This window comes from Phodopus roborovskii, unplaced genomic scaffold (genome assembly GCF_943737965.1).
Source record: "Phodopus roborovskii unplaced genomic scaffold, PHOROB, whole genome shotgun sequence".
NCBI lineage: Eukaryota > Metazoa > Chordata > Mammalia > Rodentia > Cricetidae > Phodopus > Phodopus roborovskii.
In genome coordinates this window covers 3,518,497-3,529,896 of record NW_026126689.1, presented here as the reverse complement: position 1 = coordinate 3,529,896, position 11,400 = coordinate 3,518,497, and the positions used below count along the sequence as shown (strand labels likewise).

The 11,400-nt window shown below is 41.6% G+C and overlaps 2 protein-coding genes across 2 annotated transcripts; both read left to right on the top strand.

Annotated features, from left to right (window-relative positions):
* The first annotated feature begins 200 nt into the window (after positions 1-200).
* LOC127214254 (olfactory receptor 2A2) lies at positions 201-1,133 on the top strand. Its single transcript, XM_051174654.1, has one exon. The coding sequence runs from the start codon at positions 201-203 to the stop codon at positions 1,131-1,133; it is 933 nt and encodes a 310-aa protein (XP_051030611.1).
* A 6,815-nt stretch (positions 1,134-7,948) lies between these two features.
* On the top strand, positions 7,949-8,881 carry LOC127214255 (olfactory receptor 13). The gene has a single exon (XM_051174655.1). The coding sequence runs from the start codon at positions 7,949-7,951 to the stop codon at positions 8,879-8,881; it is 933 nt and encodes a 310-aa protein (XP_051030612.1).
* The last annotated feature ends 2,519 nt before the right edge of the window (positions 8,882-11,400 follow it).

Genomic DNA, 11,400 nt, shown 5'->3' with positions numbered 1-11,400 from the left:
ATTTTGTATATACGTTTTAATGTTTGGATTTACTTCACAGTAAGGGTTCAGAAACTTGACGGCCGTCAGGAAGTGTGAAATAAGAGGAAGCACTGAACTTTTCCTGCACTTGTCTTGACATAAATAAATCCAGTTTTCATTGATTGTCCAGCTCTGGGCTTACCACCACATGTCACTGCTGCATCGGCTGTCATAAAGGAATGGGAGGCAACGAGACATCATGGGTCACAGACTTCATCCTGGTGGGACTCCAGCTCAGCACAGACATGGAGATATTCCTCTTCTGGGTCTTCTCCCTGCTGTACATCTTCAGCCTGCTGACAAATGGCATAATCTTGGGGCTCATCTACCTGGACCCCAGGCTGCACACCCCAATGTACTTCTTCCTGTCACACCTGGCCATCCTTGACATCTCTTATGCTTCCAACAATGTCCCCAAGATGCTAGCCAACCTTGTGACCCAGAAGAAAAGCATCTCATTTGTTCCATGCATCACACAGACATTCTTGTATTTGGCCTTTGCTGCTTCAGAGTGCTTGATTTTGGCAGCAATGTCCTACGATCGATTTGTGGCCATCTGCCACCCACTGCATTACACTGTCATCATGAGCTGGAGAGTGTGTGCAGCCCTGGCTGCCACTTCCTGGTCATGTGGGTTTATCCTCTCTGTGGCTCACACAATTCTTCTGCTAAGGCTGCCCTTCTGTGGCCCTCGGGAGGTGAACCACCTCTTCTGTGAAATCCTAGCTGTCCTCAAGCTGGCTTGCGCTGACACAACGCTCAACCAACTTGTCATCCTTGCCGCATGCGTTTTTGTCTTAGTCGGGCCTCTTTGCTCAATGCTTGTGTCTTACATGCACATCCTCAGGACAATCCTAAAAATGCAGTCAAAGGAGGGCCGCAGGAAGGCCTTCTCCACCTGCTCCTCCCATCTTTGTGTGGTAGGGCTCTTCTTTGGGATAGCCATGTTGGTTTATATGGTTCCTGACTCTGATCAGCGAGAGGAGCAAGAGAAATTTTTGTCACTGTTCCACAGTCTCTTTAACCCAATGCTGAATCCCCTCATCTACAGCCTGAGGAACGCCTTGGTCAAAGAAGCCTTCCACAGAGCACTGCAAAAGAAATGTGTGTGAGAGGCACATGGAACTTGAGTTGGGTACATGGTCCCGAAGCATGTGGTCAGCTGACACAAAATTCAGGGAAGTTTCCCAACTAGAAATCTGATTGTTTATTTTACTTACTTAGTTACTTTATGTTTGTTTGTTTGTTTCTGAGATAGGGTATTACCTTGTGGCTCTGACTGTCCTGGAACTGACTACGGAGACCAGGCTGGACTCCAACTTACAGAGATCCACCTGCCTCTGCCTCCCGGGTGCTGGGATTAAAGGCATGCACCACAACACATGGCTAGAAGTATGATTTTAAAAGCTGTAATTGCTCAAGTTCCAGTCCTGGAAGTGGTACAAAATAACAGGGAAAATGATATATTCATAATTAACTCTATAAGTCAAATTTTTGGATCGAATCCCAGTGTTGAGAGCTTCTCCCAAATGGGACACTATTTCTCAATTATATTTGCATCAATTATTTATGTCTCATCACCAATCACTTATTTTAAAGGAAAGACAATTACACCAAGCAAGAAGAAGAAATAAGATAATATAGATTCGAACATACATAAATGATAAAATTAATGGCTGCCAATTCTATTTTTCTATTAAAGAATTAATAAAATTAATAAACGTTAGCTCAGTTGACCAGCATGTCAACAGAAAAGAGCATGGCAGAGAGCTGGGGATATGGTTCAGCCTCTAACGGCATTTGCTACACAAGGCTGAAGACAAGGATTTGAACTCTCACCACAAATGTAAGAAGCTGTGTGTGGCTGCACACACTCTTGCAATCCAGAGCTGCAGGGTCAGAAACAGGGAGTTTGCTGACTGACAGCGAAGCTCCTGTTTCAATAAGGGACCCTGTCTCAAGGGAACAGAGCAGAGAATGATAAAGCAGGATGCCCACCTCTAAAGCCACTACACACACTCACACACAACCAACACACACACCTACACAAGAGGAAAATATCCAAATAACTAAAATTAGCATTGTAAATGAAAAGCACCACCAATTTAGCAGGTGTGTAAAGAACTGTGAGGGAATTCTGTGAACAACTATATTACAATTAGGGAATTTTTTTCTATAAATACCAAGTCTATCAACTCATTAAAATGATGGTATATAAAAAGTAAATTAGTAAATTTAAAGTTTACCAAAGATAGCTATGAACCGTATTGCTACTTTAGCAAATTACACAATATAGTCTAAAAGGAAGAATTAACTATTTCTTCATAGAATTTTTAAAACAACAATAGTAAAGAGAATATTTCCTAAGTTTTTCTATGAGGTCAGTGTCATTGATATAAAAGATATCACAGGAAATACAAACTATAAACCATTATCCTTCTTTGTATAAGTGCACAGTCTCACTCGATACCAGAAACTGGAACCTGTAAACAGGCAGCACATTACTATGACCAAGTGAAATTTATCCAAGAAGTACATTAGTATGAATGTGTACAAAAATCAATGTACTATAGCATGTCAAATAAAGAAAGTATAACTTCTCCTTACATCTTTTTAAAGCAATTGACAGACAAGCCTAATGGTTTTTCATGAGAAACATACAGGTGGCAACAATCTAGAAAGACAAGATAACTTCTTTAATCTGAAAAGGGTGCATGGAAACACCGTAGCTAAAATAATAATGAACTGTTAAAGACCAGGTGCTTTCTCCTCAACTTAAAAGGAACAAATTCAAGGGTGTCATCATTTATTTGTTTTATTAATCACAGGAAAATAAAGACAATTAAGTTATAACATGAAAACCAAACTACATTAAGATGCCATCCCACGCCACTGAGAATGTCAATCATTAAAAATATCAGAGGCAACAAATGTTTGCAAAGATATGGACACAGGGAACCCCCTGTACTCTTCTGGTAGAAACCAGTCCAGGTACTGTGGAAGTTTCTCAAAAATCTAACAATATAGATGTCCCATATATTGATCAGTACTCATTTGTACCAACTCTTCTTAGACCCAAGGCTCAGGGAACATCTCATAAGAAAGGTGGAAAGAAGAGATGAAGGATGGGAAGGAATGCTGTGAAATGATATCCACTAGACACAACCTGGTTCTTGGGGACATGAACAGACAAAAGCTATGCTACCTGTACAGGATCAAGTCACTTTAAAAGCCTAGCATGACTTTGTAAACCTATGAGGGAGTCAGAAAATCATGAAAGGGATGTGAGCGGAGTAGCAATAGCTGAGTGTTTACTCAGTCTTGCAAAAACACAGGTGATGGAAGAAGGTGGCAGAGACAAGGGTAGCAATAATGGGGACTAGAAGAAATAATCAGATTCTGGCTCATTTGAAAAGCAAAGCCAGCACAATCTGCTGATGACTTAGGTAGGTGTAAACTAGTCCAGTTACTATGAATTGTCTTCAAAGGTCTACCATATGGGTATCTGTGTGGAAGACTCCAGTGTATCAGAGACACTAGAAAGTGGATATTTATTGCACCCTAAGTCTCTGATAACAGAGAAATGAATAAGAAAACAGAGTGTATATGTAAATAAGGGAAGAATAAAGTTACACCATTTGTAAGGAAATAGGTGCAATTGGAGATAATCATATCAAGTGAGTTTGGCCATTCTCAGAAAGACAAATACCATGTATTTTCTCTCATTTGTGGTTCTTAGATTTTCTTTAGGCATACAAAAGTGTGAGTGTGTCTATAAAGTGGCATTAGAAGTTAATAAAAGGGAATACATGAAGGGAAATAGAGACAAATGGAAGAAGGAAAGAGGGATAAAAATGGAGGAGAGAGGAAGAAGAAACAAGGCAATGGGGAATTTTATTAAACTGATAAATAAATTTAAAAATTCAGCGTGAAGAGGTAAGCGTATGGCAAGGCCCTATCTTTGCTAGTGGAGGTTTTGACACTTGATAGCTTCTGAGGATCTCAGAGACGTTTTCTGCTCATGCCCCAGTGGGTAGAGAGCCCCGTGTCATGGACAACACTAACCGAACTAAGTGGGTAAATGAATAAAGCCATGAAAGTGGCAGGGAGATGTGATGAGGGGCCAGAAGGGAGCTGAAGGAGAAAGCAGAGGGTGGATAGAATCAAGGAAAATTTATCCATGTCTGAAGTTGTAAAAGATTAAATAAGAAAGATTATTTTAAAAGAAGCATTTAAGAAATAGGTAGGAGAAATAGAATATTGACCTGAAGACTTTCAGGCTATATTTCATTGTTTTCCAGATACGTGGGGAGGGGCATATCACTAATAAAATCATTTTCATTAACTTGTTAGTGAAAAAAATACATCTACAATACGATCCAGCTATACTATTCATGCATATTTGCCCAAAGATTCAAAGACAGCATATCACATAGATAATCACACATCACTGAGTATAGCTAAATCAGATCAACCTGTTGTCCAACAACAGATGAATCAACAAGTCCCAGGGTTTCTACATCTCTAAGATGACTCCTACACATCTCCAGACTTGTGCTTAGGGATGAAAGGTCTGTATTTCTAGATAATATCCAATAATTTAGACCTTGTCATTCAAGCTCATTTTCTTACTGCCTTTCGAGTAGCTGGGAAATCAGATTAAAGGATTAATGACTAAAGGGATTAATTTCAAGATTTATAAATTAATTTCAAGATTAGTAAAGTCAATAACCAGAAACAACCTGTTTACCTGCCACTATATCTATTGGTTGTTTGAAGACTGAAACAAAATGAAAATTCATAAAGCTACAGCAAATCCACATTTTGATGTAGCTATGGTTCCGAACATATGGCTTTGTATAAGCATGTCCTACTACTTAACAAAAGTACTAACTATCCTTCCTTAACACTTGAGGATCTCATTATGTACATGTCTTCTGCGGGCACAGAAATAGAGAGATACTCAAACCTCTGTGGGCTGGAATCACAGTGGATGGGTTCTTATTGTCCCTATAGAAACATGATGGTGCAAAGAGACCTGTTTTCCCAGGCACTACCCAAGGCTCCCGAGACAATTGAAAGGGTTACCTGTGGAGGGGATGAATCCATAAACCCTTCTCTTCTGAACAGCAACTTGAAAAGCCAGAGTCCTCCTCTGTCAGTTCAGAGATAAACAGAAAGGGTTCCAGTGTCGCCACAGATTGCAGACATGTTCATTTTCTGAATGAAGGTTTACCAGGGTCCTTTACAACAGCCTTCTCTAGACACCCAGGCTTCCTCATTCTTTTGGTAAGTTCTGGTGAAATATAATGTTTTCTCCATTATCTGCTTGCTTTTTTACTGTTACAAGGTAGCAGTTCTACTTTCTCAATGTTCAAATTCTGCCCATCGACAGATAAACTAAGACGTGCAAATGTTCATTAGTATAGTATACATAAAATACCTAGATATAAATATATATTTCATGTTATTTATTATATCTACATATTGTTTATATATTGTATATTTTTAAATATACATATTTATTTTTAATGGACTTAAATTATCATTTATAAGAGCCTGTCAAATAAAGATGTTATTGTTCACTACCTTACTATGATGCCATGCAAAGGCTGAACAATAAGGAGGTAATAGTTTAATCGCTGATACCTCTACACTAAGAATAAAGTTATGCCAATGATGGGAAATCGTTAAACACCTGCATGTGGCTTTATTTTTCACCTGTCTGAGCATGTCATTTACCTCTCTGATAACTAAGTGAAGTCCCACACATTGGACGTTTTGATGTTGAGATCTTTCAACCTTAGACATAAAATTGCACGGCTATTTAAATGGAGGATTATTACTCATTCCTGTACACCCACATAAGTGGAATTCACATAAAATAAGAGGATAAATGTATGCAGCGGGGGGGGGGGGGGGGGGGGGAATTACGTTTGTATCCACATTTTTTACTACAGAATTGTAAAGTTAGAGAGGCGATGTGGCCCAGTCAGGCAGTGGCAACCTTTTCTGCAACATTTCCCACAGGAAATGAGTCACTGCAAGCCACCCGCAGAGGTGGCACCTGAAACTGTGTTTAGAGTGTCCGTTAACTATGGTGATATAATTTGTGATTTATTAAAGCTTGCCTGAGGATTCAGGAAGCAAATCAGCCACAAGCCTTAGAAGCTAGGCACACACCTTTAATCCCAGCAACTGTTGAGCTAGGAAATTGTGGTACACACCTCTAATCCCAGGACTAAGGATTAAGAGGTAGACGGATCTCTGTTAGTTCAAGGCCACACTGACCTACACGAAATTGATCCAGTCCTAAAGGGAAAACAGCCCACACAAAGATGAGTTCAGCACCTGGGATCACACGCCTTTAATACCGGTACTCTTCTGATAGCTGGGAAAACAGCCTAATCCCTGGAATCCAGTTGTAGAGAGGGAGGAGTGATAAGCAAAAGGGTCAAGACCAGGCTGGATTTCTACCCATAGAGACAGCTGACCAGAACAAGGGGGAGCTCACAGCTGGGACTGATAGCTGGGAATCCAGCACTGGACTGACTCAGACCGCCTGATTGTGGGTCTCGGTTAGGAGGCCTGGGCAGTCTAAGGGTCCTCAGACAGTGGAACCAGGATGGATCCCTGGTGCACAAAGACTTTGGAAGCACATTCCTCATGGAGGGATACTCCCTTAGCCTAGAGGCAGGAGGGAGGGCATAGACCCTACTCCAAATGACTTGACAGATTTTTATGAATCCTCCTGGAAGGCCTCACCCTCCCTGTGCAGCGGAGGGTGGAAGGGGGTCAGGGCGCATGGGAGAATGGGAGGGAGAGGTAACTGGGATCCATATGTAAAGTAAGAGAAACATAAGACATTTTTAAAAAAAGACAGGAATCAAGGTCTTAGTATCAGGAATGCATTCTCCAGCCACATTAAGGATAGGAAGACAATGAAGTCTCAGGATTCTCCAGCCATGCTGAGGAGCAGCTATGGTCTGGGGTTTGATGGAGCTAGGATCTCGTTTAAGTCTGAGGTACAGTGAGAGCTACTGCTTTGCCTTTTCTGACCTTCACCTTAAAGCTTGGACCTTGGATCTGTCTCTGGGTCTTCTATTTCCTGCTACAGTCAACACTGAGTCAAAGGGCAAAGTTACTGATGCTGCTGAGCCTGACAAGCAGAACAGTTCAAATCCTGTCAGTCACGAAAATGCTCATCCGAAATGTTAATGTGAAGAAGTAAATGACAAGATTTGGGGCTGAATCTAAGCCCTTATGCTTAAATAGAGAACACTTTGTGGAGTATTCATTGTAGACTGAAAAAAATATCTGTGGAAGGAATGATGAGCCATGCTTTTTCCACTCCTACTGAGCTCTTCCCACTCAATATTCAATGCAATACACTTTTTGAAACGTTGGTCCATCGTCTCAGGTCCATTGTTTCCAACTAAAAATAATTAGAGAGTTACTGAATAATGTTAGCCAAGGCAAGGAGAATTTGTTTGAAAAGTATGTCGTACCCTGTAGAGTCAAACAAAGTTCAACTTGCATTGAAATGGATGTATTTATTGGATGAAATTTTAGGTCCATTAAAAATGTCATGATCATCAAGCAAGCAAGACAGCTCAGTGCTCTTAGAGTCACAGCAGGGTATGAGGAGAAAACAACCTCCACAAAGTTCTCCACGTGTATGTAATGACAAGCACATCCACACAAACACGCTACATCCATATACACAATAACAACCACTAAACATGTCTTGAATATTAAGAGAAGTATCTTTGTGCACATAAAGAAATCTTTAAAACTCCATTTAAACAAAAATTCATTTCAGCTCCCCTTACTTTGCTTACCTACAAAGGGTGTGCCGTTAGCACAAATCAATATTCAAGTTTACCCTTAAACCAGCCATTAACTCAGTGTCCTCTGTCACAGGGATATGGGAAACAATATGACATTGATCACAGAGTTCATCCTGCTGGGATTTCCTCTGGGCCCAGGGATGCAGATGCTTCTCTTTGTCCTCTTCTCTCTGTTCTATGCCTTCACCCTCCTGGGAAACGGGACCATCGTGGGGCTTATCTGCCTGGACTCCAGACTCCACACTCCCATGTACTTCTTCCTGTCCCACCTGGCCATCGTTGACATTGCCTATGCCTGCAACACCGTGCCCCAGATGCTGGCGAACCTCCTAGATCCAGCCAAGCCCATCTCCTTTGCTGGCTGCATGACTCAGACCTTTCTCTTTTTGACGTTTGCTATCACTGAATGCCTGCTCCTAGTGGTGATGTCCTATGACCGGTACGTGGCCATCTGCCACCCACTCCGCTACTCCGCCATCATGAGCTGGAAGGTCTGCAGCACCATGGCTGTGACGTCCTGGATCATTGGGGTGCTCCTGTCCTTGGTTCATCTGCTGTTACTTCTACCTTTACCCTTCTGTGTGGCTCAGAAAGTCAATCACTTTTTCTGTGAAATCACAGCTATTCTCAAGCTTGCCTGTGCAGACACACACCTCAATGAGACCATGGTCTTAGCTGGAGCGGTGTCTGTGCTTGTGGGACCATTCTCCTCGATTGTGGTCTCTTATGCTTGTATCCTTGGCGCTATCCTGAGGATCCAGTCAGGGGAGGGTCAAAGGAAAGCCTTTTCCACATGCTCCTCCCACCTCTGTGTGGTCGGATTATTTTATGGTACAGCCATCGTCATGTACGTTGGACCCAGACACGGGAACCCAAAGGAGCAGAAGAAATACCTTCTACTGTTTCACAGCCTTTTTAACCCCATGCTCAACCCCCTGATCTATAGTCTCAGGAACTCTGATGTGAAGAATACTTTAAGGAGAGTTCTGAGGATGCAGAGAGTTTTGTGACAAATTTACAGCATCATGCTTAACTGTTGACAGATGAAATTAACCTCTCAAGAGGGTCCTAACCATCCAGAGCATATGCATTTCCTTGAGTTAACTATCTCATGCCCCCCATTGGATGATTGGCTCAGTAGTTGTGGGAGGAATTCTAGAAATCTATCATTTCAAATGCTGACAATAACAGATGTTGGTACAGTTAGCCCCCCCCCAAATCCAAGATTTCAAAGCCACAGTTCCAAAAGAGTACTTCTCAGAGACCCAGCTAGTCATGATGCAGTGCTCTATGTCACGAAAACACCCTCTTGTTCAGAGTATAAGCCTTGCAGAGGACTTTTAAATGCCTTGTGTAATAGAAGAACATGGTGAATGACTCTGTTATGTTGCTCCGTAGGACTTACGTCTTTATTAGTATAGTGAAAGCTATAAAATTTATTTTCATTGAAAAAATAATTGTATTGCACTTTTTAAAGCCTTGGCTTTCTCCATAGTTGATTGTTGTGCCATTTTTGGGGTGGAGGGGGATACAAGCTAAGGGGAGCTTGATTGACCATTTGTGGATACTTTCTGAAAATCCCTTTTAGGACAAATATATTTTATCCCACTGTCCCCCCCCACCCCTACACACACACACACACACACACACACACACACACACACACACACACACACACACACACACACACACACACACACACACTCACACACACACACACACACACCACACACTCACACACACACACACACACACCACACACACACACCACACACACACACCACACACACACACACACACACACACACACACACACACACACACACACACACACACACACACACACACACACACACACACCACACACACACCACACACACACACACACACACACACACACACACACACACACACGTCTACGGAGCATGTCAGTCTGAGGACAGTAGCTCACATCAGTGCATGTCAAGATCTGTTTGGTTATGGAAAGTGAGGGTCACTATTTCTATTGACCCTTTAGGGACAATGACTCGAAACATCTTTTGTTTCTTGGTCCAGCGTGCCATTATAAACCTTGGGGAGTGAGACTATTCAGTCTCACAATCTTCCAAATTTGTGATTAAAAACCTGTGTGAGCTTGTTTGTATGTGTGATAAATCAAACTATATTATATATAATTTGTGGGGTGCTGGGGATGTGATTCAATGAAATGGACCCTGATTAGCATGTATGAAACCTTAGATTCCATCTCTAGCTTCTCAAAAAGAAAGTGTGTGTGTGTGCAGGTGTGTGTGCGTGCATGTGTGTGTTTGTGTGTGTGTGTGTAAGAGAAAGAGAGAGAACAGAGACAGAGACAAAAAGGTTATACTCTTTTCTTACAGAAACTTGAGAAATGTCAAAGACCACAGTTAAAAGTTGTGTCCAGCCAGGCAGTGGTGGTGCACACCTTTAATCCCAGCACTCAGAGGCAGAGGCAGGCGGGTCTCTATGAGTTTGATGCCAGCCTGGTCTACAGAGCAAGTTCCAGGACAGCCTCCAAAGCCACAGAGAAACCCTGTCTCAAGAAAAAGAAAAAAAAAAAAGAAAGAAAAGAAAACAAAAGAACAAACAAACAAACAAAACTTGTGTCCACTTGCTATGATGTAAAAAAAAAAAAAAAACAAAACAAAACATGCATTTTAAGTGATTACCTTACCTGGCTTAAATTTCATGCATATACATCTATATTGAGCTTCTGTTGCCTTTAAATGTTTTACTTTTGTACCCTAACACAGTTTTACAGCTACCAAACAGTGTTGACTATTGAACGATGCCCTAAATGACTGCTTCCACAAATGTAATATTTTGTTTATACCCCCTTTCTCTTAAATGCTGACTTATTTGATTCCCAGTTTGCAAATACCCTGAAGCACAACAAAGGGAGCTTGTATTATTTAAGAATGGCCAGTAAAGCACCAAGATTTTCCTGTAGCCAGAAACTACTACGTGTCTTCTTTGTGTATGCATCTTGTCATGGGAATGAGCAGAATTGGAACATGGGCTGGCATGCTCTCAAACGTGGATGGTTATAACAAATTTCCCCTCAAGGACATGATATAAGGAGACAGTTTGTAAATTCCACGATTGGTTGACATAAATTTTTTAAAAAAGCAATGGGCAGTGGTGGTGCATGCCTTTAATCCCAGCACTCAGGAGGTGGAGCCAGGTGGATCTCTGTGAGTTTGAGGCCAGCCTGGCCTACAGAGTGAGTGCCAGGACAGCCAAAGATACCCAGAGAAACCCTGTCTCAAAAAGAAAAAAAAAAAAAAAGAAAGCACTCTGACATCTCCATATCCAGCAAAAAATAATGAAGTAAAATATGAAGGTTATGACAGTATCTTAACTAAGGGACTTTTCCAGGGGAAGGTTTCACAGAGGAAGTCTTTTCCTCCTCCCTCCTTTGAGGGCCCGAACTCAGAATCTCTACAATTCACAGCAAATTATCTCTATGGGAGGTTTGTGCCCTAGAAGAAAGACCCCAAGGGAAGGTCCC

Coding starts and splice junctions, on each gene's coding strand:
- LOC127214254 (XM_051174654.1), top strand. CDS start 201: ATGGGAGGCAACGAGACATCATGGGTCACAGACTTCATCCTGGTGGGA.
- LOC127214255 (XM_051174655.1), top strand. CDS start 7,949: ATGGGAAACAATATGACATTGATCACAGAGTTCATCCTGCTGGGATTT.